At 42.9% G+C, this 27,572-nt stretch overlaps 1 protein-coding gene across 3 annotated transcripts in view; it reads right to left on the reverse strand.

Moving 5' to 3' along the window:
- zbtb46 (zinc finger and BTB domain containing 46) overlaps window positions 1-27,572 on the reverse strand; it is a 60,154-nt gene that overhangs the window by 27,894 nt on the left and 4,688 nt on the right. For 2 of the 3 annotated variants that reach the window (XM_031745480.2, XM_039604636.1), the window contains exons 2-3: window positions 10,939-11,162; window positions 9,873-10,812 (exon numbers count right to left, since the gene is read on the reverse strand). In XM_031745480.2, coding sequence (XP_031601340.1) covers window positions 9,873-10,812; window positions 10,939-11,124 — 1,126 coding nt within the window. In that variant the 5' untranslated portion in view covers window positions 11,125-11,162. The remainder of the gene's footprint in view (window positions 1-9,872; window positions 10,813-10,938; window positions 11,163-27,572) is intronic. The other variant, XM_039604637.1, reaches the window with a different exon arrangement.

Raw genomic sequence — 27,572 nt, forward strand, 5'->3', positions numbered from 1 at the left:
ATGTTGGGTATTTTTATGGCGCTAGCACTGATTTGTGTTTAGAAATGTAATAGCACATGTGTTTTCTTTAATTTAAGCCATTAGCTGTCATCATGGGATGATTATATGAATTCTATTGAATAGAGGAGTGTAAAATCAGGAGGAACTGCAGTGAGGCAAGGCAAGACGAGTTTTTTTTTAATATAGCACCTTTCAAACACTACAGCCATTCAAGCAAGTACACGATTTTGAAAAAAAAAAAAGCTTTATTACAAAAAGGCATCATTAAATTATTTGCATTTTTACAAATGTGACTATGCAGTAGCGTTTCTTCTTGCTTTTTTTAAACTTTTGGAACCTAACCTGGAAATTCTGGTTTTACACAAGCAAACAAACTGACACAGATCCTGCTGATGAGGAGGAAGTTTAACCCACAGCTCTGCCTTTATTTGAAGCCCATGTACTCAATCTGAAACCACACACACACATGCCCGCGCACACACACAAATGCACGGCACAAGAAGTGGCTGTAGCTCCAGTGTACGAGATGAATGAAAACAGAAGTGACAGCGTGAATTGACAGGATGGTAAAAAAGGTCCAAACAGACGGAGGGAAGGAGGGATAGAGGAGAGAAGAAGGGGAAGAATTCTTGTGAAGGACAGATAGTGGCTTCCAGGACTGTTTTCAACAACGTCACTGTAACTATCAAACCCAAAAAGAACCGCACACAAACACACACACGTACACAGCCCAAGCCATAATTGTCCCCTGTGGTGATTTTGGCCTCTCCCTCCTAGTTTCTCATTGCTGTTGGCCAACTCTTCTGTATCTTTAACACTTTCTTTTTTCCCTTTTTTTTTTTTGAAAGAAAGGCAGAGGGGTGGGAGGTGGGGGGTGTCACAAGAGAAGGAAAGAGGGATGAAGGAGAAAGAAAGGTCTAAAGGAAGGAGGTGTAGAGGGGTGTGACAGCGGAAAGGGGGAATGAAGGGAAGGAGGGAAAAAGAGAGAATGAATGTGTAAGAGGAAGGGAGACTTTGCCCTCCAGCGGGAACACTCCCACGATTGTGTGTGTGTGTGTGTATGTGTGTTTGTGCGTGTGCACGCTTGAGTGTTTGTGTGCGAGTTGTGTCACAGCCAAACCGACACACCCACAGGCTGTAGACCTCTATATCCTGTTCGGGTTGTCCGTTTGTCCAAACATCATGCCCTCCTCCCCCTCCTCTTCCTCATCGCTCCCCTTTTCTAACTGGTCGGACAGGGGTAGAGGCTGCTGAGGGAGTGGGTACAGTAAATAGAACAAAGCCACCTTTCTAAAATAAACAGACTGGGAAAGAGGAACTTCACATTGACTGAAAATGAGAGAGAAAGAGAGCGCATGCATTTGACTAGATGAACTTACTGTAAAGTACTTTATTTTAAGGTTAAACTCTTTCCTAAAGTTGCAGCTTCTGCTTCTAGATGTCCGTCACTATGTCGGTGTACGTGTTTGCCCCTCTTTCGCTCTCCCCCACACTTCAGTATCAGTATCCTGCCTGCTTGCGCTCGACTAACTCTTGGTAATTTTTTGGGTACCATGTCACACACCATGAGCTAGCAGTGTTATCCAGGCTCACTGACTACAAGGACCATTACTGGATATCAGATCACTGGAGGAGGGAGGGATCCTAGCGCACATCACATCACATCACGTCTCATATCTCTAAATCAGGAGCTTTGTCATGGATCTCCCATCAAAGAGTGGAAGCAGGAGCACTCACTCATATGTAAAACCAGTTTGTTTTTATACATTAAATTGCAAGTTAACAAGTTAATTACAAGTGAAATTAAAAAATTTGTCATGTTTCTTACGCAGTTTTGTCCTGTGCCTGGCCTTCTGCACAGCACCACCTTGAACTTATTCAAATGGAGCATTTCATGTGTGAAAAAACTTTACAGTATGAGGAGAATGGATTTACAGTAAATAAGTTCCTTTTGTGGCAAATTAGAATCAGAAGTTCCCAAATTTAATTATAGTTGTGATCCTGTCTTGCAACACCTTGGGCAATTCTGAAACCTGTGCAGAATGATGGACATTAAACTCAGAGAGTTCTGCACACCCAGGCATGACACAGAGCAACTTACTTCTCCTTACTAATTCTATCATCATTATTGATAATCCATCACAAAGAAATGCCTTTAAATCCACTTAGGAATCACAGGACCAAAGTGCATTAAAAACCACACGGCTATGTGTGTCTTCACCACAGACATCCACGTGTGCACTTCAAAGTGTAGCTGCTAACTTCTAATAAACCGTTACATTGCATCAATTTCCCAGTAAATAATAAGTAAATAAATGCAGCACACATTTAACTTTATACAATACCCACCTTCTGTGCTGCCTACCTTCTATCGAGCATAACAAAGAAAGTCAAAATCCAGTTGTAGTAACGTTCTTTCATGTTGTGAATTCACTATCTTGATATTTTTTGTCTTTTGTCTCTCTCTCAGACACGCACACGCACACACTCACTCACAGACACACACGCACGAGCACGCGCGCACACAGCAGTGTGTCTGAGTAGTTAAAATGAGATAAGGTAAGTGATAGGTAAGCAAAAATAGAATGGTTATAGTGAGGGGTGCTTGCAAGGCAAATACTATTTAAAAAATCTGGTTTGACCCAGATTTTGGTATTATTGATTTTTTTTAGGCACCCAACAATTAGAGTAAAACAAGTTGTATGCGGTCGTTGATACGAAAGGAAAAACGCATCTCAGAAAGTCAACAGGAAAGCAAAGACAAATGAGTAATCATCTTATTTTTTTTAAAGATTATCTGAGAGAATAACAAAAGTGTCGTCATGTGTTTTTGATCCGCAGCCACAGACATTAAATTTATCTTCCAATGCAGTTTGAAGAGTTGCGTGTGGATGTGCCGGGGCCATGTTTTAGCTGTGGGGGTACTGCTATGAATGTTTAACCACAGAAACCTCTTGACCCACCCACCCCTGCATCGTGCCAACAGGACATCCTGTCAGGATGCATTCTGGGTAGTTTAATTCTGAGACCTGTGTGATCAATGCCAAGATGTTTGTGTGTGGTGCGCGTGTGTGTGTGTGGGGGGTTTATTTGGCCATATTTTGAAGTGAGATATTGGAATTATACTACAGAACATTTTAGAAGATGATTCCAGCTGTTGCATGTATGCGTTTACATACCCGCGCTTTAGTGGGTGAGAGTCTACAGGTTGTGTGTGGGCTGTGGTTGACTAAAGCACACGTGCTGGCACGACCCAAGTTTACTAAAGGTGGGATGGCTAATCTTTAACCCCCCCCCCCCCAGCCAATCTCCAACAACACACACACACAAACATACACACAATCACATGCAAACGATATCCTTCCCTTCTTCTTCTTCTTCTCCTCCACCCAGCAATCCTTCTCTGGATTGTTCCAGGGGCAGGAGGTAGAGAGGTGGGGGGTGCTGACGTTTTGGAAAAAAGCCACGGTCAAGAGTGGGGAGGGGGCAGCTTCCTGTCCAAAATGGTTCTTTTAAAGCCAGAGAAGTATAAATAGAGCAGGTGTCAGTATTGAGAACTCAGAGAGAGAGAGAGAGAGAGAGAGAGAGAGAGAGAGAGAGAGAGAGAGTGCTGTGAGAGAAAAAGACAGACAGCAAGAGTGTGAAAAATTGTGTGAACGTGTGTGTGTGTGTGTGGGGTGTGATGCCGTGGTGGAGTAGGAGAAGGGGCTTTTAGCTGGTGGACTGCCCGTAATGTCCAGCAGGATGTGAGGTCATATGACAAAGAGGGCTGGTGGGCGGTGAGAAACGATTGGTTACCACAGTGATAATGGAACTTTTTTTTCTTTTTAAATTTAGTGGGGACTGAAAAGGAGATGGAAAGAGCAAAAGGGGGGAAAAAAGAGTATTGCAGTGTTCTGTCACAACTCCCCAGAGAACAAAAAAGACCATACAAGGGGGCAAATGAGTTTGTGTATGTGCGGTAGCAAAGGACAAAAAGGGGAAGGAGAGGATGGAGGGGAGTAGGGGGAAACTGAAGGAGGTGGGGTGAACAGGCCGTAGAAGTCAATAGGATGGGAGGAAAGGTCCAAAATCAGCTATGCAGTCAGAGAGGACAAAGCAGCAGAGCAAACAGAGGGTGGGGAGACAGAAAGAGGCATAGAGAGAGGCCTGCAGTACAAAGGCGCAGAGAGACAGAACTGATAATAGAATGACGGCGGAAAAAATGAGAAAGATGAACTGGGAGGCAGGAGAAAAAGTGAACTGGAATGAGTGAAAAAGTGAATCGGGGGGATTGACAAGAGAGGCCTCAACATGATGTAGTTATCTAACCCATCATGTGTCAAACACTAAGCCGTGAAGAAAGGGGTTAAAAATTAAGTCTACACAGTCTGAAATATTAAATCTATTTTGGTTTTTAATGAAGGAGGAGTGAATTAGGGACGAAATATGAGAGTAGATTATTAAACCGTGAGCGAGGAGATGGGAGAGGGAAAAGTGGAGAGGTGTGCGAAGGGTGTGGGGGTTGAAATCTGTTCATGGTGTTTTAAATATTAAACCTATTTCAAGTTTAATGAAGTGCAAATACTATGGGGAGAGTCTTAACTGGAATACAGAGAGGAAGGGGGCGAAAGGGGGATCCGATTCATTATTTCAAGTGTTCACCTTTTAGACTGCCGAGACTTTGGGGAGAGGAGCGCAGGGAGAGGAAGAGGGAAAAAAAATGAGAGAAAGTTTATGCGGAAGTGCAAAGTAGAGGGCAATTTTGAGAGCACCTGTCTGCGGGCCCCCAAGTGGCTCCCGGAGGCTGCGGAGCAGGAGAGGATGAAAATGTGAACTCGAGCACGCCAAAACACACAGCGCCAACTGCAACGCTTAAGAGCTCGCGCGAATAAACAGGACGAGCTTCTATGGAAAAATGATTTCACTCTTTTTAGTGCATCTTTGTGGGCATATGTGTGAGCGAATGTGAATAAGTGGTTTAGGAGGGGAACTCTGAGGCCACAGAGCAGAGAGGAAGAGAGTCAGATAAAGATGTTGGATTTCAAAAAAGATTCTCGATGTAATCAATGTGCAACAGCTAGAGGGAAATGGAAAGAACAGCCCACGTGTGATTGAACTGTTCACGTCTACATAATCAGATGCTCTAAGCTGTGTGTATGTGAGCGTGTATATCACACCGGCCATTGCCAAAATCCCCCAAGCTGCCACTAAAGGTCACTGTGTGTGTGTGTGTGTGTTTTAATACCAGCAAAAACACAAGCAAAAAGTATTTCCAGTGTCGTTATTATGTGGGATAAAGATCAAGTTTGTGTTTGCCCCAAGTATAAAAGCAGCAAGAATTTTTTTTCTTTTTAAATCAATCGTTAACTCGTGTTTTCAGCAGCTCTGGCTCCTTCTCAGTCTGAGGGGGCAGGTTCAGAAGAAAGGGTGACGTCTGCCTCCAAATCCACCAACCAAACAAGTGACACCTACTTTAATAAAATAAGTAAAATGAGCACAGACGGCACATAATGTCTCAAAATGACACTCATATAGTCACAACTTAGCCGTCTTCCTGATGTCTGGCGATATCTATAAATACTGTATGAGATTGTGTGTAGTGTGCACAATCTTACGTTTCAGGAGTTGCTAGGAATATTATCTCTCATATGCACATTTGAGGTTAACTTTCTTGGTTAATAAAAAAATATTTAATATTGCTTAATCAAACGAACTGCAGTTACGTAGCAGTTCTGCAGTCTTGTAGACCACTCACAGCCGCACTCACTAACACACTGACACATCGAGGGCAGCCAGGGCTGGGGTTGAGTTTCTTGCCCAAGGACACTTTGACATGCGGACTAGAGGAGCCTGGGATTGAGCTACCGGCCCAAGATTAGCAGACTACCAACTTTACCTCCTTTAAACACAGCTGCCACATTCATCAAATTGATTAACTGATTGCACACCCTGCGTGGATTACACAAAGAGAGGCTGACACAAGGCCCCGCAGAAGAATATACTAAACTGATTAATAAAAGAAAAAAAAATTGACTCCTGATATTCAAAACAATGTCTTTGATTTGCTGAAGCTTTCTAATCCAGGTCTGGACAAAGCAGCGGGGGCCAAACTAAAAATAATCTTGGATAATTATTCAAAGGTTCGAGACGTATGCAGGCAAAAGAAGTACAGACTATTAAAAACTCTCTTCCTCAAAAATTGTCACCTCTAATATAGTATTGTGTAAAAAAGAAACATACACATGTTTCAGTTCACTGAGATGTAAGCGGGGCTGGTTTCTTTTCTGGCGTCACGTGTGATGTTTCAAACATTCGCGGCGGCAGACAAGGTGAACGTAAGAAATGCAGAGATCAAGCGTTACCACGGGAGAGAAAAGGATGCTGAGTGCTTACTGGCCTCAATAATGACATCAAGTGAACAGAGCAGATGCTTGCAACGGAAGGGGATCTAAAGAAAACAAATCCTAATTCTCGCAGCTGTTTATGTCAACACGGGCACATGGCATTTTCATGCACGCTAATACACTGAGCCTTTACAGTAGCTATACATTATCCTTATATTAGAGAATAATCCAATGAAATCCTTATGGTTGTGCGTCATATCAGAATTTCTAATAGCAAAGCATGGACACTGATTACAGATGAATGAATGAGAGAGAGAGAGAGTGAGAGAGTGTGTCTAGGCACTTCTCATCAATAAAGAATGAAGCAATTAAGCTAATCTAAGACTGAAGGTGCCCTTTCTCCTGGATACCCTTTATGGCAAGCAACAACTGGACTTCATGAAACAACACCCTCACCACACTAACTAACTCTAAACCGTTAACCTACCACCTCACAATAAGGACATTTAGCAGGCTTTGTTGTATTAGTAACATTTATTATGTCTGCATTTTTATTTCAATGTGACTGTTTTAACGCCTGCTTGCAGTGTCTTGGCTTACTGTGAGAGTGAATGGAATGAATCATCATCATTATTATGCATACTTTCATGTATGCTTTTTCTTTTGAACTGATGTGACCATTCAGAATCATCCCTACAAAAAAGACAATAAAAAACAGCCTATAAGTCGATCAGCAGGAACTTAGGCAACTATTTGGAAAACTTGAAAATCGTTTATCGGGCAAACATTAAATCTGCTCTGATTTATATAATTGGCAGTGGGATAAACTGCGTTCGATCCCACACGTCAGTAAAACTAATGAAGTAAAGAATGAATGACTCAGTAATTACAGACTTTATTGCCTAAAGAATACAGTAGCAGACCTGCCATGGTCACATCATCAAAATAATGCAGCGTGGGCTTTCTATTTGTAGGGATAACAATCGCAGCAATAGGCTGGATGTTTTACGTTTGTTGGGTCTGTTTGTTTTCATCTTTAAATTAATATTATTTATGTGTCAGCTAGAGCTTTTAGTGTTCCAGCATTATAAGCTCTTTATTTGTCAAGTAGCAGCAAAGAATCTGTCATAAAACAGACGTAACTCTTTGCTGTAACGCTTTCTAATATTATATTTGAAAAATCTGTAACAGAATCATGCATCACTTTCTATTTCTTTGGTTCTGTAACAGATTCTGTAACAGAATCATGCATCACTTTCTATTTCTTTGGCCTTTCCATACCCCTTCACTCCTGATTGTGATCTTTGCCTGCAGGTGACAAAATCCTGGACTTAAAGGGGACTTAGGACTTAAGAACACTAACTCTCATAAGCTCACAGACATCCTGTATATTTTTACCCCTGACTTTGTCAAACAAACTTGTGGACATTACACATTACAAGCAGAGGAGCACTCCCACAACCAAAACAATTCACCACTCCCCGTACAGGCTCCCTGACTAATATCAGGCCACTAAACCTGTTCAGCAATCCCCTAAACTTTTACTGAGCACACAGACACCACCCACTGTAAACTGACTCAATACACAATATGGTGTCACACATCCTGATATAAACTGCTGCTGTTAAATCTCAAATAAGCCCACTGGTAACATGATGTTTTACTGCTAAATGGCATCCAACTGAAGGAGACCCAATCCTTCCATTCTTCGCCATGCTGAGCCCAGTCCCAAAACCGGGGTGAAAGCGAGGATAAATGGTTGCCTTTTGGCGAGCACCAGGCGAGTCTACACCAGCAGCAACACTAGACTTCCTCTAACCTTTAGGTGAGACAACACCTTTCTTATTAATGGCTGCTTCACCACAGGCAGGCTTAAACTCTTCTTTCCACCACAGCTCAGAACCATGGTTATGGCCAAGGCACTTAATAGAGCCATTCACCTTGTGAGTGCATGTGGTTCTGGCACCGTACTACAATCAAAAAAATCAGGGACCTGGGACATTTTTATTAATTTAATCAGTTTACTTTTTGTTGATTTCCAAAGTGGGTTTCATTAGTTTTAAAGGCCTTTTTTATTATAACATGGCAGTGTTTGCCAAGGGCAAGAAATTAAGAAGAATTCTCAGTCTCCTCATGCTTTTGACCAAATTCAATCTTACTTTAACTTAAACTTCTTCTTTCTAAAGTATAATTTTTAATTTCCATTTCAGTTTGTGAAAACGTTTATTTGTTTTTCATATCCACTCTCGGTTTTAGCTTTAGTAACTGCAATAACCTTGCTTAGGAGACTTTGAGATACGCAGCCTGACGCACTCTCCAACGTGCGTTTCTTTTTGTCTCTGTTGTTTCTCCTTCTCATTACCCCTCTCATCTGCCACTCTCTCTTCCTTTTCCCTCCTCTCGCCCTTTCCAGAAGGTCCTTCCCTAAACCCCAGAGAGAGGGGAGGAGCTTGGGATGGCGAGGACGCGCTGGTAATCCGTGCAGTGACCCAGGTCAATTCAATTATCCTGTTTTCTTTCGCTGCGCGACGCGTGTGCCCATTTCACAGCCAACTCCCTTAATGCGCCCAGGATTAGCTTCCCTTACTTTTAATGATCTACCTATCGACGCCTTGGGCTCCACATAGACATACACACACGCGCTCACACTCACACAGAGGTGAACGAACACACACACAGACAGGTAAGTTTTTCATGTATAAGTTTTAGTCTAAAGGAATTCACTAAACACACAAGGCCGAGGATCAAGACAGGCTTTCTCAAAATAAATATGTGTTCATGAGTGTGTTTGCATATGCATTTGCTTGTTTATGTGGGAGTGTGGCTTACATAAACTGCAGTAAGGAGAGGATTTCATTATCCATCTGCATTTACCCAGGCTTCACCTCACACCTCCAAGATTTGAGATAATCATCTTAGGCCTAACACGTTAGTGTATAAGCTCGCTAATCTCAACCCCGGAGGAGGAAAAGAGGTCATTTTATACTAGTAAACTGTGGATAGCTGACATGCATTGAAATACGCATGCAGGAATCAAAGTATTAGGCACTAATGCACCGTATTGTAAAGTGTCATGCACACTCTAATGCACATAAAGTCAACAAAGCAATTTAATTGCTCCAACACATCTACTGGTCTGTTGGTTAGAAGATGGCTTTTAAAAGATAAATGAGATTTTGCTACAGTTAGGTGTTAGGTGACACTCTCACCCAATTATCTAACCTGATCTTATTATCTCACCAGTAATCACTAATTACATGACTGGATAACTAACTAAGTAGGGACCAGCATTATAAAACTCTAGCAACTCCAGGACACCCTAAAGCCTCAAAGTCATCAAATCAGCACCACAAAGGGCTTTCTTTGGCCTCCCTCCATCCTACCAGTTTTGAGAGCCCGTTCACTTTAATTCCATCTGCTGTTGTTCTGTTGACCTGATAATCTAAGACCACATTTCTGACCTGAAGACACCTTGTTTGTTTTCACTATTACTGCTTTTAAACTTTCCACAAATAGGAGAAAGTGTTCTAAGCTTGCCGATCCTACCTGGGATATCCTGCCCATTGTAGTTCCATCCAGCTACAGCCAGCATGGAGGGCAGAGGAGATCCAGGCCTACTGTCTCTTTCTCTCTCTCTGTCCCGCTCGCGGTCCCAGTTCCTCTCAGCCTGCTGGGTAATATGTCTGACTGTGTCCTTGTTCTTCCTGTTCTTCCTTCGCCCTGATCCCGACAGAGGTTGCCAGGGCCCTTCTCCACCTCCTCCACCAGGTCCCCCAGTCCCTTGCTCTGCCTGGCTTTGGGCTGCCCCCCTGGGAGTGTCCCGGGGATGAGAGGAGGAGGCAGGGGATACCTGTTCCTCTTTGACAGTGATGCCAGGTCGATAGTCATGAGGCCATGCGGGCTGGGAGTCATGGCAGGCTTCTTCCTGGCTCTCATGGCTCTTAGGTGGTTCTTGGTCCTCCTTTCCATACGTGCTGCCGCCCTCATGGCAGCTGGCGATGGCTGAGTCCCCAGAAGAGTTGGCCGGGCTGGTCCGGCGCGCCAGCCAAGGAGAGGTGCTGCGACCAGACATGATGGAAGCAAGGGCTTCAGACGCCATGCCCACTATGCCCCCTCCGCCTCCTAAACCAGCTCCTGCAACACCCCCTGCCCCTGGTAGACCAGCTCCTCCTCCACCACCTCCGACGCCCCCGCCTCCACCTAGGCCAGCAGCAGCCACAGCGCCCATTTCAAAGTCGGCCAGCTCGTCAGCCATCTCTGAGCGGATGCTGATATCTAGTGCAGCCTTGATGAAGCTGTGGCAAGCCTGGACAATATCTGTCATCTGCAGGTAGCTGGCAGCTGACATGACCTCAATCACATTCTTACTGGTGAGAGCAAGGTGCGCCGAGTACATGAAGTCCAGGATGGCTTTGAAGCCTGTTGCTGTGACAATGTCCAGATGAGTGACAGTAGTCTGGTGGTGAGGCTCTGCCCCTTTTTTAACCTGGAGGGTTATAAGAAGGAGTATTAACAGCAGTGGTTTTTAAAAAAAAATTTTTTTATTTACCTCATGCTATAAAGAAAAAATATCTGTAAAAGATCATTTTTTTGCCCCAACGAGGTCTCTTACCTGGCAGTAAAGAGTCTTAAAGTAGCGTGACGATCCCAGGAGGACATTCTTATGAGCTTTGAAGATCTTTCCGTCCACAATGACACAGGCATCGCAAAGGATGCCATGCTGCCTCTGCTCATTGAGCTCTCTGAGGAGCTGACGGTAGTGAGACGAGATCTCCATGTCCTCCTTCCTGTTGTTCATCTGTGTAGCTGAACAAAAGCCTCTCCTCCAAACATCTGCTGGAAAATTAAATTACGCACAATCAGTCAACTAAATCTGCAAAACATATCAAAATATTTTAAGTGTACCATTTAAAATGTACAGTACGGACATCTGGTTTCTGCAATGCAGAGAAATAGATAAATATGTATATATAGCAGCAATAGAATCTAATCCATTTTTGCAAACCTTATTTAATTTTCATGTAATGGGGGGAGAAAAAAAAAGTGAATTTAACTGAACCACTCTTTTATAGATGAGCCAGGGTAAGGATATATCAGTAATGACTGTGACATAAAAAAAAAAAAACCTGACATCAATGGAAACCACATCTCAAATGCCGTAGTTTGATGTCTAAAAACAGCCCAGTAACAAATAGTCAAAATTCTCTGTGTTTAAACCGTGTCTGACAGGTACATTTATGTGTGTGTGGGAGTGTGTGTGGCTGCGAATGTGTGTGTGAGTGTGTGTGTGTGTGAGAGAGAGAGAGAGCATGTGTAAGCTCATTAAAAATGTCAGTTAAAAAGTGTAACACTTTCACAAAACAGTTTTTGAGGGAGCAAACAGACTCATTTAGTACGGACCACTTCACCATTACATATATCAATAAACAGCCTCGGTTCCTATTTGTTTTATTTATTTATTTTTTCTCATTTCCCTTTGACTATGAATATTCAATCAGCTGTCTAGTTAAGACAGAAATCCACTCTTGAACCTTCACCTCAGTGTTTGTGATCTTGCACGGTTCAGTCAAGGTTTGCGAACACTGAGTTTTTTTTTGTTTTAAAACTACAAAGAAAGGACCCTTAATGACAAATTGTGGAGTGGCTCAGGGAACAAAGATCTAACTTTCATGGTGGTACAACAGGAAGACTGTCATATTTTATTGTTACTCTTGCAAATTAAATGCCATAAAAAAGCTCACGACTTGAATGTTTACAATCTCTTCTCTCATAAGTGAGATTCTACTTTTAGCCACACAAATAGCAATTTCTGATTTGTCTTTTTGTTTTTTTTTAATCATTTTTTTCCTTTGAATGTAGATGAAACATTATAGCCTGCTGTGCACAGGTTAGGTGACACATAAGATGTACTGCGAGCTCAAACACTGGAGAAGCGCTGCAGGAAAAGGCCATAGCGAGGGGAGTGAAGAAGGAGACAAAGGGAGACGTGAACATCGTTATGTTGAACCAGGGAAGAAGGTGGCGGGAAAACAAAGAGAAACCACATTAAGATTTTTCAAATACAAACATGTACATGCACAGAGAGAGAGAGAGAGAGAGAGAGAGAGAGAGGAAGAAGAAGACCCACACATGCAGGCAGTACATTAGCCAGAGCATTAGCAGCCGCCGCTCCTGCTCTTGTCTCGGTGAGGGCTAAATCGTGGGGACGCAGAGTGTTACCAAACGCAGCAGTGATTTGTTTTGGGAACGCCACAGCTGTCAGCTCTCATGGGCCATTCTAAGAGATGACAGCTCGGGTTGGCCAAGGTGACAGCAGCGTTTGCTCGGGGGCCGGCACACTTCAGGTCATGTTTAGCAAAGCTCTGCTCAACCTGATGGCTTGTAAGATCAGATAAATCCACAGTGTCTCCCACGTCCACTTGGACAAACACACCTCCTATGAACAGCAGTGGACAAGTGGATGGAGTGATGGTGACAACTAGTGAAGCCTGCCTTGCACAAGTAGAAAAAAAAACAATCAATGCAAAGCAAGCTCAAAACCTTTCGCTGTGATTGGTGTTTGTCAGAGAAAAAAAACTGCGAGGAGGAAGAAAGTTGGATGTGAAGGTAGAATAACAGTGTCCCTCAAAGTCTCAAAAGGCAAGTTTTGACGCAATGCTTTTATCCACCAGCTCACACATTTCTCAGAAAAAATCTATTGGCAGTTTAACCTTGAAATATTCTTTCCTTTCTGCATTGCTCTGATAGAGGTATTGAGAGTCTTCACCTCTCACCTCTGAGGACAAACCGAGCGGCTTTAAAGACATAGCTGTTCTGCTCCTCATCCCTCTGCCCTTCTTCTCTCAGGGCCACTGGCACATCCAATTGTATAGACAAGTCTATAAGATAGACTTGCTCTCAGAGCCACATAAAACACAAAAGGAGTCATTTATTCACTGAGACATATTCCTCTGATTTCTGTGCCTTGGTTTTTTTCTCTCAACCAACATGGATGGAGAAATAAAGGGTCACTGTACAGCACACACACACACACACCGTTCAGCAGCGGTCAGCACCATTTCAGACATAGATTTGTTGGTAGTTTAGAGGAAGTCAGCTGTAGCAAGTCATCAGGTGGAGCAATAATGTCTTCGCTCACACATTTAGGATCAGCCAGCTCTCTGTTTCCGTCTGTGTTACAAAGATGAGCTCTCGACTGAATGAGTAACATGAAAAAAAAGAGAAAGAAATTAATTTTTTAAAAGTCTGTGTGAGATTTCAATGTGTTTCTTTGTCACACTAACCAAAATTTCTCTGGGTTTTAAAATCAAAGTTGGACAAAGGACATCTTAAGAATCACCTTGGACTTTCTAAAATTGCACTATAGGAAGGTTCATTATTATGTGTAGAGAGAGGGATTAACGTCTAAGTTGAAAAAGCCGGCAGATTAGCAGGTGATGAAAATAACCATTAGTTACAGCCTGTGCAGGAATCAGTTTGTAACAAAATTCATTGCACATCTATAACTGAGAGAAGTCAGAAACGTCTGACACAGATATCGTGCATCAGTGCTACGCACCACGAGATGAGGGGAAAAAAATGTGATTGTAATTTGATTTGACTTATTTTAAATACAGCTTACAATCCTTATCAGCGTATAGTTGCGACTTTTCATATTCTGCTGTGATGGATGTCCATAGATCTAATGATAATGGCCCTGTGGTACTGCTCTGATACAATAGACCAGGTACAAAAAAAAAGTGTCATTGAGTTTGGTTGAATGTAATGTGAGCGCGCAGCTAGAATTGCACCCCAAAACATGTTAAATGATGCCTTAGATTTACCAAAAGCAGCAACCAGTGGAGTGTAAAACAAGAAAAAACCCCAAACAGCAGTGACTGAGAGAAAAAGAGAAAGAAAGGGAGAGGTATAATCAGATTTATTGCCTCAACAGACTCGAGACATACTGAGTTAGTCGTTAGGTAGAGAAAAGCAGCTTTAATGGAGAGCGCTTTGACCTCTAAACTCTTTGCTTGCCTAATTGGCTTGTTTAATTTCAGCATGTCCAAATCCCTCCAGTCAAAGACCCCTTTTCCAGAGGAACCAATCCCGAGCTACATGTAAACATCGTGTTCATAGTAGCTTTCTCTTCCTCAAAGATCTCCGCCTTTTTACCCCAGAATCACCAAGACCAAAACCCATCCCTTCTACAATATGAGTACAGCCAGTTATATTAAAGCATTACTTTTTTTTTTCAAATATACTGTATATATCTGATGCAAGACTGGAAGGCAAGGTAAAATGAACTTGTCAAACAATCAGCCATACAGAGAGCGAGCCAGAGACTTTTGCGTCTCATCCAAAGCATTAGCAGTCTCACCAAGGCTACAGAAACTAAAGCCTGCTTTCAGGATGTCACACAGCAGGAAGAAAAAGCTTTTCATCCTTCTATGAAATTTCACTGCAAAAGTGAAAAATATATAATAAAAAAAAGAAGCAAGGAACAAGTCATCAGGAGGCAGGCTGACAGTCTGTGTGCGCCTGTTTGAGGTCAGAGAAGATTGTTTCAGTAAAGCATGCCACTGGAGCTCCAAGTCCCTGTCACCCTTCTGAGGCCAAATCAAAAGTGACTGTCCTCCTTAACCCCTCCTTTCTTCACACACACACACGCGTGCACACAAAATCAAGAGCCCCGTTCCCCTCAAAACACGCACACACATTCAGTCCCTGCCCCTAAATACACAATACACATGCAAGAACTAAAAACACCCACGTTCACACGCTTAGCAGAGCCGTCATGGCATCACACCCGGTTTGTCCTGGTCACATCACGGCAAAGTCACTTTAGGCCCCGGCCAGACGACTAAAGAGATGAGACGTGTGATGGAGTGAGAGAATGGGGCTTCCTCCTTCTTCTGTTTCTCTTAATGCAGCCTGTCCCTCCGAGCCACTTCTCTGCCTCCTTGACCGCACAGGACCGAGGGGAGACGGAGCGCAAGGTCCTTGTGGATCAAAGGCAGAGCGATACTTTGTTTGTACTAGGGTTTAACACAGAGCTTTCACGGCAGGCCAACGCTGAGATTCCACGAGGGATTCGCACATCACTCTGGATGAAGAAGTTACAACATGTGCAACATCTTCGCACAGGGTGATAATATGGGATTGCACGACATATTTTAGCAAATACAACTCGCTCAAAAGCACACTTTTACTTTTGGTGTCTGTTGATTCAGGCGTCATTAACATTCCTGTCAGCAGGTACACAGATTAACTGGCTTTAAAATTCCTTCATGTGCATGTTAGCGCTATCTGGGCAGTTTGCAGTTGTATTTATTTTGAATTAAAGGATTTCCAGTTGGTCAGGGCAAATTATCATTAAGTGGCCAATGTGCTGCTCGCAAAACCGCCACCCTCAGCTAATCACTCCAAATTCAAATTGTGGCCTTCTGCTCGACAAATGTAACAATTCAGCTCATTATTTGATAAAATGAGTTCGGCATGTCAAACCGAGTGAACACAGAGTTCACACAGCCCCCATTTTGAGTGGCCACATAAATAAATAAAGCCATTAATAAATCAAGAGGAAAAAAAACAAACTGATAAAATCATGAGAGTGAAAACATTTAAAAAACATTTAAAGTCCAGCGTGAACTTGTTTTTGCACGTATAAAATTCTTTTGGTTCATTTACACCACTTTTCTGTGTTTTGCATTTACATTGTTGTTGCAGATATTTCATTCAAGAGTCTGTGGAGACCAACGGCAGCTAAACGAGATCGAATATTAGACTTATGTTCACAATAATATTCTGTTCAGCACAGATTACAGAATACATGCAGCTTTGAAACACACTGCCAAAGGGCACAGTGCTGCAATAGATCTCTTATCTTTACTAATACGAGATCAATTCATTTAATTCATAAACAAAAGCAGGCCTTATTACACTGAATTCCCCCCGTTTAACATCCCTATCATTATCTTGGCGCTGTCTTTGACAATCAGCAGGGGAGGATGCAATAGAAACTGGCCAGAGATTGAAGAAGTGAATGAATATAAGGAGGTAGGCAGAAGGAATATCAAAGCAGGACTCGGTAGCCAAGAGCTGGCATTTATGCTGTCAACCACCCCGGCTTCATGCCTGAGCTACAAAATTTTATCAGTTAAGCTAAAAAGGCAACACGCTCCTTTTTGCATATTTTCTAGTACTGACTTGCACCATCACACTATCATATCAGAGCAGGCAGTTTCTGTGGAAAAGGGAACCGAGGTGGCAGGTCTGAACTGAATGATTCCGCGCTGTGTTAACCTTTCAAACAAAGTAGAATGAAAATAAGTTGTTTATATTACGTGGCTTTTTGACACTAATACCGACAAAAATAAGAGGAAGTAAGAATTTGTTTATTTGAATGTGAGTGGACTCTTTTTTTTCTGCATAATGAGAGAAAAGTACTGGAACAAATTAGAACATGCATAAAGGGAATTAAAATGATATTCGGCTGAACAATAGAGGCACTGTTCTTACATACACATGTGGCACAGGGCAGCTGTTACTTTCTAGTTTCAAATCTACTGATTCCACTACTTAAAACAAAACAAAACAAAACAAAAGTTCTATTGAATTTCAAGGTTTATTATTTTCAATGTAAAACTGAATGTGTGATGAGTGTTAGCGATGTTCGCCGAACACTTTACAAATGAGGGGCCTACAAGAGGTCGCGTTGAACGCGGGATGAGGTTAGGCGAAAACGGAGCAAGGTGAAAAGTCAAAAGGGAGACAGGGGGAAAAAAACGTAGAGCTGGAGAGACGAGAATGGAAGAGATAAAGACCACTGAAAAACAGAGAGAGAAAAAAAAGAGCTAGAGCAGAGAATCACAGAAACGCCAAGGCTAGAACGATGGAGAGAGAAGATAGAAAGAGGGGGAGACAGGAAGAGAGGGGAGAGTGACTCAGGCAGCCAATATTTTTTAAACAGCTTTGCTTCCACTCAACTGGGCATCAAGGCCATTATCCCGGGGTTAATCCCCAATCCGACGGAGCTGGCAGCCTTCCGGGACAAGCCAGGGTGGCAGTCCATCAACAAGGCGGGCACGAACAAAAATAACACACACATACTCAAACACATGCATATGACACAGAGCCAGGCCCAGGCAGGCATGCAAGCAATTAGAAAAAAAAAAACAAACAACAAAGCTATTAGCCGGCTTGTTCTTAGCTTCTTTTTCCTTTATTGTCAGTTGAAAAAAAAACTATTGCTAATGTCTTGTCTGTCATTTTATCTCAGTTTCTGACTTCTTTAAATCTCCCTGTAGGTTTTCTGTGTTTTCTGTCTCCCTTGTTTCTTTTATCACACGCCCTCCATCTGTCCACCTTTATTTTCTCCACCTTCCCCACCAGCTCTAATCGTGCCACATTTTGCACCTCTACCTCACTCTCCCTTTCTCTGCCCGCTCTCTGTTTCACTGGCCGGCATCCAAGGAGCCAAGGTGGAGGAAGAGATTGACTCAAAGAAGGATAGCCATGTCATGTGGAGAGGGACCAAAGAGGATCCAGGAGGCTTAGGGAGACTTAGCAAAACTCCCTTCATCCCTTGCTCTTCCATCCTTGGTCACACCTTGCACACACTGACCAAAAACAATACCCGCACAATCCCTTATTTTCACCTGAAGACTTTCATGCAGCTGCTTGTACTTCTTATTGTTTTTGGGGATTTTTTTGCACATCCAAAAACATCAGCCTCTACAACCCTCCCATCCCTCCGTCCCACTGATCTATACGGTTAAGCAGCTCCAGACGTTTTCCGGCACCATGCATTCTCACCTTCAGCCAGGCAGGTGTTAAGCCCAGAGTGATCTGATGGAAATCCGGTCATAGTAAGGATGGACTGGGATCATCCCGGAGTGACCGGGAAAGAGGTGTGACTCAAACACACTGCTGTTGATGTCCTTTAGCTTAAATACCCTGGCTGGGTTTCAACTTCACCTTAAATGCCTTGTAAGCTGTGACACTACTTAATATTTTAGAGTTTTAAAAAAGGGTGAGAAGATCCATGTGACCATCTCTCTGTTGTCTCTTTCCAATGTCTTCCTCCTTCACACTCCAAGATGTGTGTGTGCGTGTGTGTGTGTATGTGAATGTAGTTTCTGGGCTATCTTTCTCTCTAGGCCCCTAAGCCTGCTATGTCTCCCATGGTAACTCCCTGACTGACGACCCGGGGCTTAGCCTAAATTCTCCCTCTATTAAAAGCTGTGAAATGCAAATAATGAAACATCTCATTACCACTGTCGGAGAACCCAAAATGAAAGGGGGGGGGTGGGAGGGAGAAGCGCAAGGCTTGGGGGGTGGGGGGGTGGCGGCGGCCAGGGACTGTAATACAACGAAAGAGGGCTATACCGGAGGGAGGAAAGGTGAGAGGACAGGGAGAAACAAGCAAGAGCTGGAAATAAAGGAGGCAAGGATAGACGAAAAGGAAAGGGAGGATATGAAACGGGTGAAAGGATGAGAGCAGATCCCCAGACAGCGCGTCTTTTCTGCCATACACGCTGTCATTAACAGAAAGGGGACGGGGACTAGCCAGACAGAGGGAGCACCCTGATAAATAAATTGCTGCAAATGAGCAGGTATCATTCAAATATCTAACAGCCAGTGCTAGAATCTTCCAGAATCTGTCGCACAATCACCTGCAATGCATGTGCAGGTAAAGACGGGAAAAGGCTACTGGTTTGTGAAAAACGTTTGCGGTGTACGTGGAAGTGAAATCACCAACAGGAAGTGTTCGTTTATGGTTTTTCAGGTGGGTGGAGACAAGTGGTATAAGTGTGGCATTAGAGATGGGGGTGGGGTGGTGGGGGAAGGTCACTTGTGAGAATGATCACATCACCTTATGTGGTCTCTTGGTGTGAAACCCAAGTTTCATGACTGGAATAGTTCAGAGACTCATCTGCTGAGTCACAACCCCCTGATAGTCTGAGGAAATTTATGGGACGTGCAGGTTTTAAGGTTTGGCATTGTCTAATAGCAGGATTAGTCCATGGCTTCTTGAAACCTTTGTTTAAGAAAAAGAGTATTCTGATGGATCACAAATGCATCATGTCTTTTACATTCCTCACGAGGGAGAGTAGTACATTATCTGGACTGCTACAACAGATAAATGTTCCCTCTTTCTTTATAAACACCAAGGTTATTTCTGTATTTTCAATCCGAATGATTCCTATTGAAAAAAATAACATTACACCCATCACTGCAAAATCTCTACATGTGTGTCATACAGGGGAAGGAACACAAGCTGAAGCAAAAAAAAAGAAGAAGAAAATTATGCAGACGAGCACTTGAAGACAGCTTTTGCTAACAGACTTTCAAGTTAAACTTTGACCAACTGTACTGCATAACTGCATAAATATGTGGCTGCCAGATCACAACACATGTAACATTAAATGTTCTTAGTGAACACCTCAGTCTCCGCTTTACTGAAATGGCTTTCCACATGATTTTGGAAACGAGCTGCAGGGATTTACTTCCATTTGGTAAAAGAGCATTAGTAAGGTCAGTTACTAGTGATGGGAGAAATTTCACTTTTTTTGTGAGGGGGGCGTGGTTAATTTCTATTTGCATAAAATATTTGCTGTGGTTCAGTCACCAACTCACTCCTGTCACTGCATCAGTATACTGCAGTGATTATTTCCGGCATGCGTCCCTCACTCTGTCGTAACCAAGAGGTAGCCTATCTGACGCTCTCATTCACCCACTAACTCACCAACTCCATCAGTTCCCAGCTCTCAGCGCCTGTTTATTCATTGTAAGCTTATCCTCTTAGTCCCAGGTTTAGTTCTTAGCCAATCATATGCTAGTTTACAGCATGCATCATTGGCTGTTACTGGCCATAGCTGGTGAGTGAAGCTGATTTGATTTTATATGTTTGACAGAGAAGTGGAAGAAAAACAACAAGTTGCTTGTGCAGTAAGAGTAGAGAATGTATAATTCCTTTAAGAGATTTGTTCCCTGCAAACAAATGATTTGCAACCATCACGACACTAACACTTACTGACTCGCAGTTGAGGGTTAAGTTCATCCCAAAGACCCCTGATGACTTTGAATTTAGGGCTGTGTTAGTGTTGGGTGTTTTTTTTTGTAGAGTTGATATTTGTTGCTTATGCTTTTGTCTCTTTATTCTGCCGATCTAGCCGCCTGCCTCTTGGTACATACCTAACTTGTAAAATGCGACTGCTGAATAGCTGCGCAGTGTCTCCTTTTTGTTGTGTCGAGCTGCAGTTGTACACAGACACTGACAGATTGAAAGCGAGATTCTGAACGGCAAATCTAGCACCGCGGAGACCTGGCATTGTATAGTTGATGTTAAGCACTGCAGAACAAAGAACCGGTGTGAAAGTCTCTGTTCTCATGTCAGACAAGCATGCGAGCTAACAGAAGCAACAACCGTCACGCGTTATTGGTTGGAGATACCGATCATTTAATAACATATAAGGTTGTTTAGTTAAAGTGTACAAAGACTCCTAACATCTTATAGCTTCTGCTTGGACACCCAAGCAGTCCAGTTTCAAACCAAACAAATACCTGAGAGGAGATTTTGCTTTGATTACAACAAGCAAGTGCATATGGGTGTAGGGCTTCCCTGCACACACACACAAACACACACCACACCACATTCACACCTTTGTGAATATATTGGCAGTCGCCAGTTTTTGAACTGACAGCGCCCAGTTGGAAACATTTAACATATCATCCAACCTAGACTCTGCGCAGGGAGTTAAGTACTGTACTTCCACATCAAACATAGAAAAAGAATAACAAAAGTGGTGTTGGGTGCCGTAGCGTTAACCCTTTCTAGGGCTCTCGGTGAAATACTTTAAAGTTCAAAATTTCAACTCTAGAGAGTTATTGGATGATATTATTGTTGGACTTTCTTTAACTTTTGTGACTTGTTCAATTTTCATTTCAGTGATATGTTGCACATCAAGTTCCCATATATATGTATATATGTATATATATATATATATATATATATATTATATATATATATGTTTTTTACAAAAGGTTAAGCTTGTCCAAAACTCGACATAAAAGAAGCAACAGATTCTGCTGTTTGACTTCTACCCACGAATGAGTTTGACTACAGCAGCTACTATAAAACAAAACTACAGTAGGGTGCTCACTGGGTTGAGCAGGTAAAATATGTGCTGCAGAGGCCAAGATTTGATTCTACGCCGAGCCATTTGCTGCGTGTCTTCACCCTGCTTAAACTTTCTCGTCCACTCTCAAACCATCCTGTCACAATAAAGCCCAAACGAAATAAAATTACAAAAATTATGACTCAAGTTGTTTAAAAGGCATAATTTTCATTTATTGTACTCTTCTCCCCTGGGCTTGTTTTTATATCCCCTTGTCTCGTCTCCTCTAGTTTCTCTTATTTTGGCAAATCTCAGTTCTGTTTTCAAAAGCACCAAATGGCTTTGTGGCCAGAGTGATGATGACAATATAAGGCTACGGACTGGCTCACAACTCACATTTAACACTTACTCTGATCTCTCTCTCTCTCTTTCTCTCCATGCCAGCGAGCCACTCGGTGTGTGTGCGTGCAAATGTGTGTGTGTGTGTGTGTGTGTGTGTGGTTGTCCAGACCCTCTCATAGGTCTTAACACAAAACCTGTCACAGCAAAAAAGCAACCTGTCACGACTCAGCTAGACACGACTGTACATGACTGCACCACAAAGAACACAAGCAGGCTGTTCCCGAGCTGTTAAAACAGTCACTGCAGCCACCAGCTCCAAAGGTCTCAGGCAAGAACACACACTAGGACACAAGCACACACATATACACACATAAAGCAAGTGAACAGTGAGGAGGAAATGAGACAAAGGGTTACCAGGAGAGGAGGAAGACAACGTAAAAAAAGAAAAGAAAAGAAAAAAAAAGATCGCGTTGTATAGTAGGCCTTAAGGACTACACGTCTGAAATGTCTGACAGCCGAAAGCTAATTGTTGTTTGTTCGAGTGTGTGGTTTTTCGATGTACAGCTGAATGACTGAATGATGGTGACTCACTGCTGGTGGCCAGTCGCTATCTGGTGCCGAGGCGGGCGTCCAGAAAGTGTGTCTGTGTGTGTTAGGGTAACTTGGTGAGACTGTCGCTCTGTCAGACAGCAAACAGAGGCATCTTTCTCAAATCCACACTGGGCCACAGCTTACAATGAGCTCACGCAAAGAGGGGAGCAAAAAAAAAAAAAAAACCACGACAGCTTAAGTGTGTACTCACAAGTTCAACAGGCACACCCTGCATCCCCCTGAGCAAATATTACGAGACTTTACTCCCTGCTAATCTTATTCACAAACACTCTGGAGCACACACAAAACAAGAAATTTAAAGAAAAAAAAACAACACATCATCGTACTGTATTAGCTTAGCACTCGACATACAATATTAACTCCCAAAACTAACTGTACTACTGAGCAGCTCTGTGATTTACATATAGTGAGCGAAGCGTTTATAAAAACACATTTGTATATAATAGCCCGGGGCTGTGTTGTCACTCATCAAGCTGATCAAAAAGCAGCTGCTATACAACACTGATGAATCTTGGAGTGCTTTTGCAAATCTGTCCTTCAACGGCAGAAAAAAAGAAAGGAGGTGAGATAAAGGGAGAGAAATCAAGGGGAGAGGAGAAGAGTATCTAAATATAGAGAGACTCACATTTTGGAGTCAGAAAAGAGACAGTGAAGGGTAAGAAAGAGGCAGGGAGACAGGAGATGTAAGAGAACGGAAAGAGAGGAGGAGAGACAGGGAACTAATACAAAAGCAACAGAAATGGAAGGAGGTGGAAAAAAGTAGCCTTGAAGCTGCAAAAGAAGAAGGAGGGAGTATGGAAAACCGTCAGTATAGACTCATTAGGTTTCTCATCTACTGCACTGCTTAGTGGACTTCTGGAGAACTAGACACTTAGTGTTAAGTCCACAAGACTTAAGAGTTTAGTACATGACATAGGGTATCACCACAGGTATTAGTCAATGCATAGCATTGATATGGAGGCTCTACCTCTTCAACAAAAAGGCTGCAGGTCCTCTTCTGACTAAATTCTTAGAGTAATCAGTGAAGATACAAAATCAATTACACTCTTTTTCTTCCTTGTTTCGCTGCTGTGCTGCGCATGGAGTAACTGCTCCATTTTAATGGCATACCTCCTAAAGCTTCTGGCAAAAAAAGGAGAGGATTTAAGGTAAAGTTTCAAGTAAAGTTTCTTTTGTTGGAATGTAAGTGGGTTTTTTTTGTTTTTTTTATAAAAAGGGACTTTTTAAAGGACATTTGCATTGACGGAAGAGTGGCTCAAGGCCATTATGTCCACTGTGACTGACGAAAAGTGAGGCTTGATCAGACAAACGCTTCGCTTCAATCCTCACTTCGGTCCTGATACCTCATTTTCTGTCACCCCCTCCCTGCTTATCTGTCTGTCTCTTCACTCAGCCAGCGTTAAGTTGAATGTGACGCTGACTGTCACCTGTTGACTGCTGCCATGGCTTGCAGGCTTTTGGAACTACTGCTTGCCCGCCCACCTCCCCGACCCCTGGACAGCAATGGAAAGAACTGTAAATTCATAAAGAGAAGAAGGCATAAGAAACACAATGAGCGAGGGAAGGACAAAAGGACCACTGTGTAAACTCTCACCATAGTGCTCACCATCGCTAAGGACAACACCCACCACGGAAACCTAATTTTGAAGAAGTCACACATTCCCACATTGTGAGCCAGTGCCAGTATCAGGTGTCTGTCCAAACCACCAACCACCAATCAACTGCCACCCCCTTCATGACACACCAGCACACACACCAAAACAACCAGGAGGGGGGAGGTGAGATACAAGACAGGAGGGAGGGAGGGAGGGATGCGGGGGTGAAAAAGAGAGAGTAAAAAAGATGAGGGCACGGGGATAGAGCCAGCTACAGACAAAGGCAGACAGAATGGCAACGAGTGAAAAGAGGAAGAGCGAGGAAAAAAAATAGAGAGAGAGGTGAAAAGCTCAATGCCATCTCACTATGCTCGAAGAGAACAAAAAGACAGCAACAATGACGCTTACATATGCATGTTTCAGTTAGTGTGTGTGTGCCTGTACATGTTTGAAAATGCGGTGTTGGAAAGAGTGGTGAGAGGGCCGTTGGGGAAATTTGCCCCTTGCCACCGAAAAAGGGATGTGAACCTACTCACTTCTGTTCCCATGTGGATTGGCTTCACCTCTTTTGTTCATAAAGGGAACTACGCTGACGCCGAAGAGCCCATAAAATGTACGGCCACTATGACAAAGGTCCACTTGTTTCGTTGATTTATGAATTTCACATGTAAACACACAAAGGATGGGGTTTTGGAACAAAAAAAAAAAGCTTTGTTAAAACCTTTCTGAAGTGAAATAACTTCCTCCAGTCCTGCAGAAAACTTACTGCAAGTTCAACGGCTTATCTTCACAGGTAATACCGCATCAGAGCTAAGTCTGTTGGTGTATTTGGTAGAAAACTGGACCCTGCAACTTTTCATATTAACAGAATGTATAAATATGCGCTAGGGTCAAGGGGAAGGATAAAAATGAGAAAGGGAACAGAGAAAGGGTAAAAATGAGAAAAGGAGTAGAGGGAGGGTAAAAATGAGAAATGGAGTAGGGGAGGCCACATGAGGCACCTGGCCCACTTACAGCAGAGGAGGGGGTGGTGGAGGAGAGACGGAGGAGGAGGAGGAGAGGTGGAAGATTAAGGAGTGGGAGGGGAAAAAAAGAAAAGGAGAATTTGGAGGAGGAGGAGGAAGCGGAGGGAGAGGATGAGGAAGAAGAGGCCTGGAGAGAAAAAAGCCAGGTTGATACAGCTGGGACGGAGCAAGGGGAGGTGGGCGCGGGGAGGACGGGGGGCTAGGGCAAAGTGAAGGAACGCAGAAAGGTTAGGAGAGAAGAGGATGTGAGATGAGAAGGCAAGAAGAAAAAAATAGGAGATGAAATAATGGGAAGGGGGAGAAGGGCACAGGGGGAAGTGAGAGCAGGAGAGAAAGAGAGAAGAGGTGGAGGCTGGAGACGACGAGGTGGCCTTGTGATGTTGAGAAAGGAGGTGGTGTGCGTGCGTGCGTGCGTGCGTGCGTGCGTGAGCGCAATGAATCTGTGTGCGTGTCTCTCTTTGTGTGTGTGTGTGGGTGTCTGAAATTATGACGAAAAAACTAACACCTCACCCAAAGTATGAATAACCGACCACAACAGGCCAACGTAGGTTCAATCTCTTCTCCCAGCACATTCGAGCAGCCTGCCTATACCACTAATATCCCACTAATACCACCCACAGTCCTCGCTCCACCTCACATCAATGAATATTTCATGTCCTGATGGCACTTTTAAAGCAAAAACTAATTAGCAAATCCAAGTTGATCTGGCATTAGTCATATCAGGCCAATTAAAAGCCCAGTCCTACTGTACATGTTAATGGCAGCGAAGTGGAATAATTGTATGTTGAGCAGGGGAGAGAATGTTAAACAGGCCTTGTTAGCAGCACTTTAGCACTCTAGCCTGAGTCCATGGCTGGATTACAAAACTCTACAAAGCTGAATAATGTTCGTCAGAAACACGCACACACATACGGAGGCACACACACATCTTTGAAAGCGTCAAACGAAAACTCTATCCATTAATTAGAGTGTCGCCATCAATTCCATGGGGTCAGGTCTGATACTTATAGCTAAAGAAGAGAAATAGTTCCAGGGAAAATCATGGCGCTATGCTACAGTACTAATATTAAACTGAGATCCAAATATTGGCAGAAGCTTACAGGTCAGATGTTATTCAGTATTAGTGGGAGAGAACCATTCTCTGCTCCACACACTGTTTCTGCGGTCAGAGCCAGTCAACATAAGGTTGTAGAGACAGTTTTTGTGTGGTATTTGAGTACAGAAAGGTGCTGGTTTGTATGTGAGTCCTGCCAACCTTCCTTTCTGCGTGTGTGTTTTTTTTATGCAGGAGTTTAGATTGAGACAGACAGCACTGACACACACAGACTAAACTGTGCTGCACAAAAAAAAAGCGACAGAATAACAAGGGCTAGAGCGCTTTTGGAATGAATGTCTGTTTCATCACCACCACCACCCCTCCTCCAACACAGTCACCCCCCTCCCCATTCTCTCTCCTTCACGTTCCCTCTTTTCCTTCCTCGCTCTGCCTCCCCTGTCTCGTTCTCTCACCTGAGCTTTGATATGGAAATCTCTCACCAGCCAGAGCCTGAGGCTAGTTGACTGTTTCTAAAGATGTATTTGCTCAAAGCCGCTCAATTTCTCATCAAATGCTCACACTATGTGTATAAAAGACAAACTCTTTCACTGGGAAAATAACAACTAACAACCATGTACTTATATGAAGCTTTCAACAGTCTGCAAACTCCAGACCTCAACAAAGAGGTTTTTCTAAGCCCAAAAACCTTCAAGCTTTTAATGGCTTATATAAATTTGACTAAGGAGACGGTGACCTTTCTGCAAAGTGGAGAGACGAGGACGCCAACTATCTTGTTGATAAAATAATTCAACTGAGCGCGCCCGCTCGTGCAGACTGTATTTTCTCACTGGTTTACCAGTTCATCCACGCCAGATATGCATTAAGGACGGCCTACCCAGCATATATACATATGAGACTGAGCCAAAAAAATGACAATTGGAAACATTCAAGGGCGAGTAAAACAATTTACAAATGAGGCAGAAATTATTTAATAATCTAGAAAGAGGTAAGAAAGTCTGGGTAAGATCAAATATTATGTTTTTTGTCAACAAAAGCAAATCATGCGAACAACAACACTAATCAGTCCCATGTCAGCTCATTACTAGAGTGTGGCGATACAGTATCACAGGTTCATAATGCAGACGTTGTTCTTGTGTGTCATTCTTTTGCAAATTACTGTGATCGGTCCTTTTTTTTTTAATAACTTGGATGCAAAAAGATAGATTAACTCTAAAAAGCTGATTTTTTTTCATACTTCCCACAGAGATATAAAAGTTTGAGTCAGAATATCCTAAAACATGGGGTAATCTGTAGCTTGAAAAAACATGAAGGGCACAGTTGCTAACTGCCTGAGACAGAGAAATATGTAGTGTAAATAAGCAAGCTTAAAGGGATAAGAAAACAGATATAATTTCTGTTTTGTCTCTTGTTTGTTTATTACCAACAGACAGAATGCTAACTGGAAGATAATATGTGTTTGTTATCTAACCGGCCTGCATTACCTGACGTGCAAAACTGCCATCATCACTTCACTT

Source organism: Oreochromis aureus, linkage group 20, assembly GCF_013358895.1.
Source record: "Oreochromis aureus strain Israel breed Guangdong linkage group 20, ZZ_aureus, whole genome shotgun sequence".
NCBI lineage: Eukaryota > Metazoa > Chordata > Actinopteri > Cichliformes > Cichlidae > Oreochromis > Oreochromis aureus.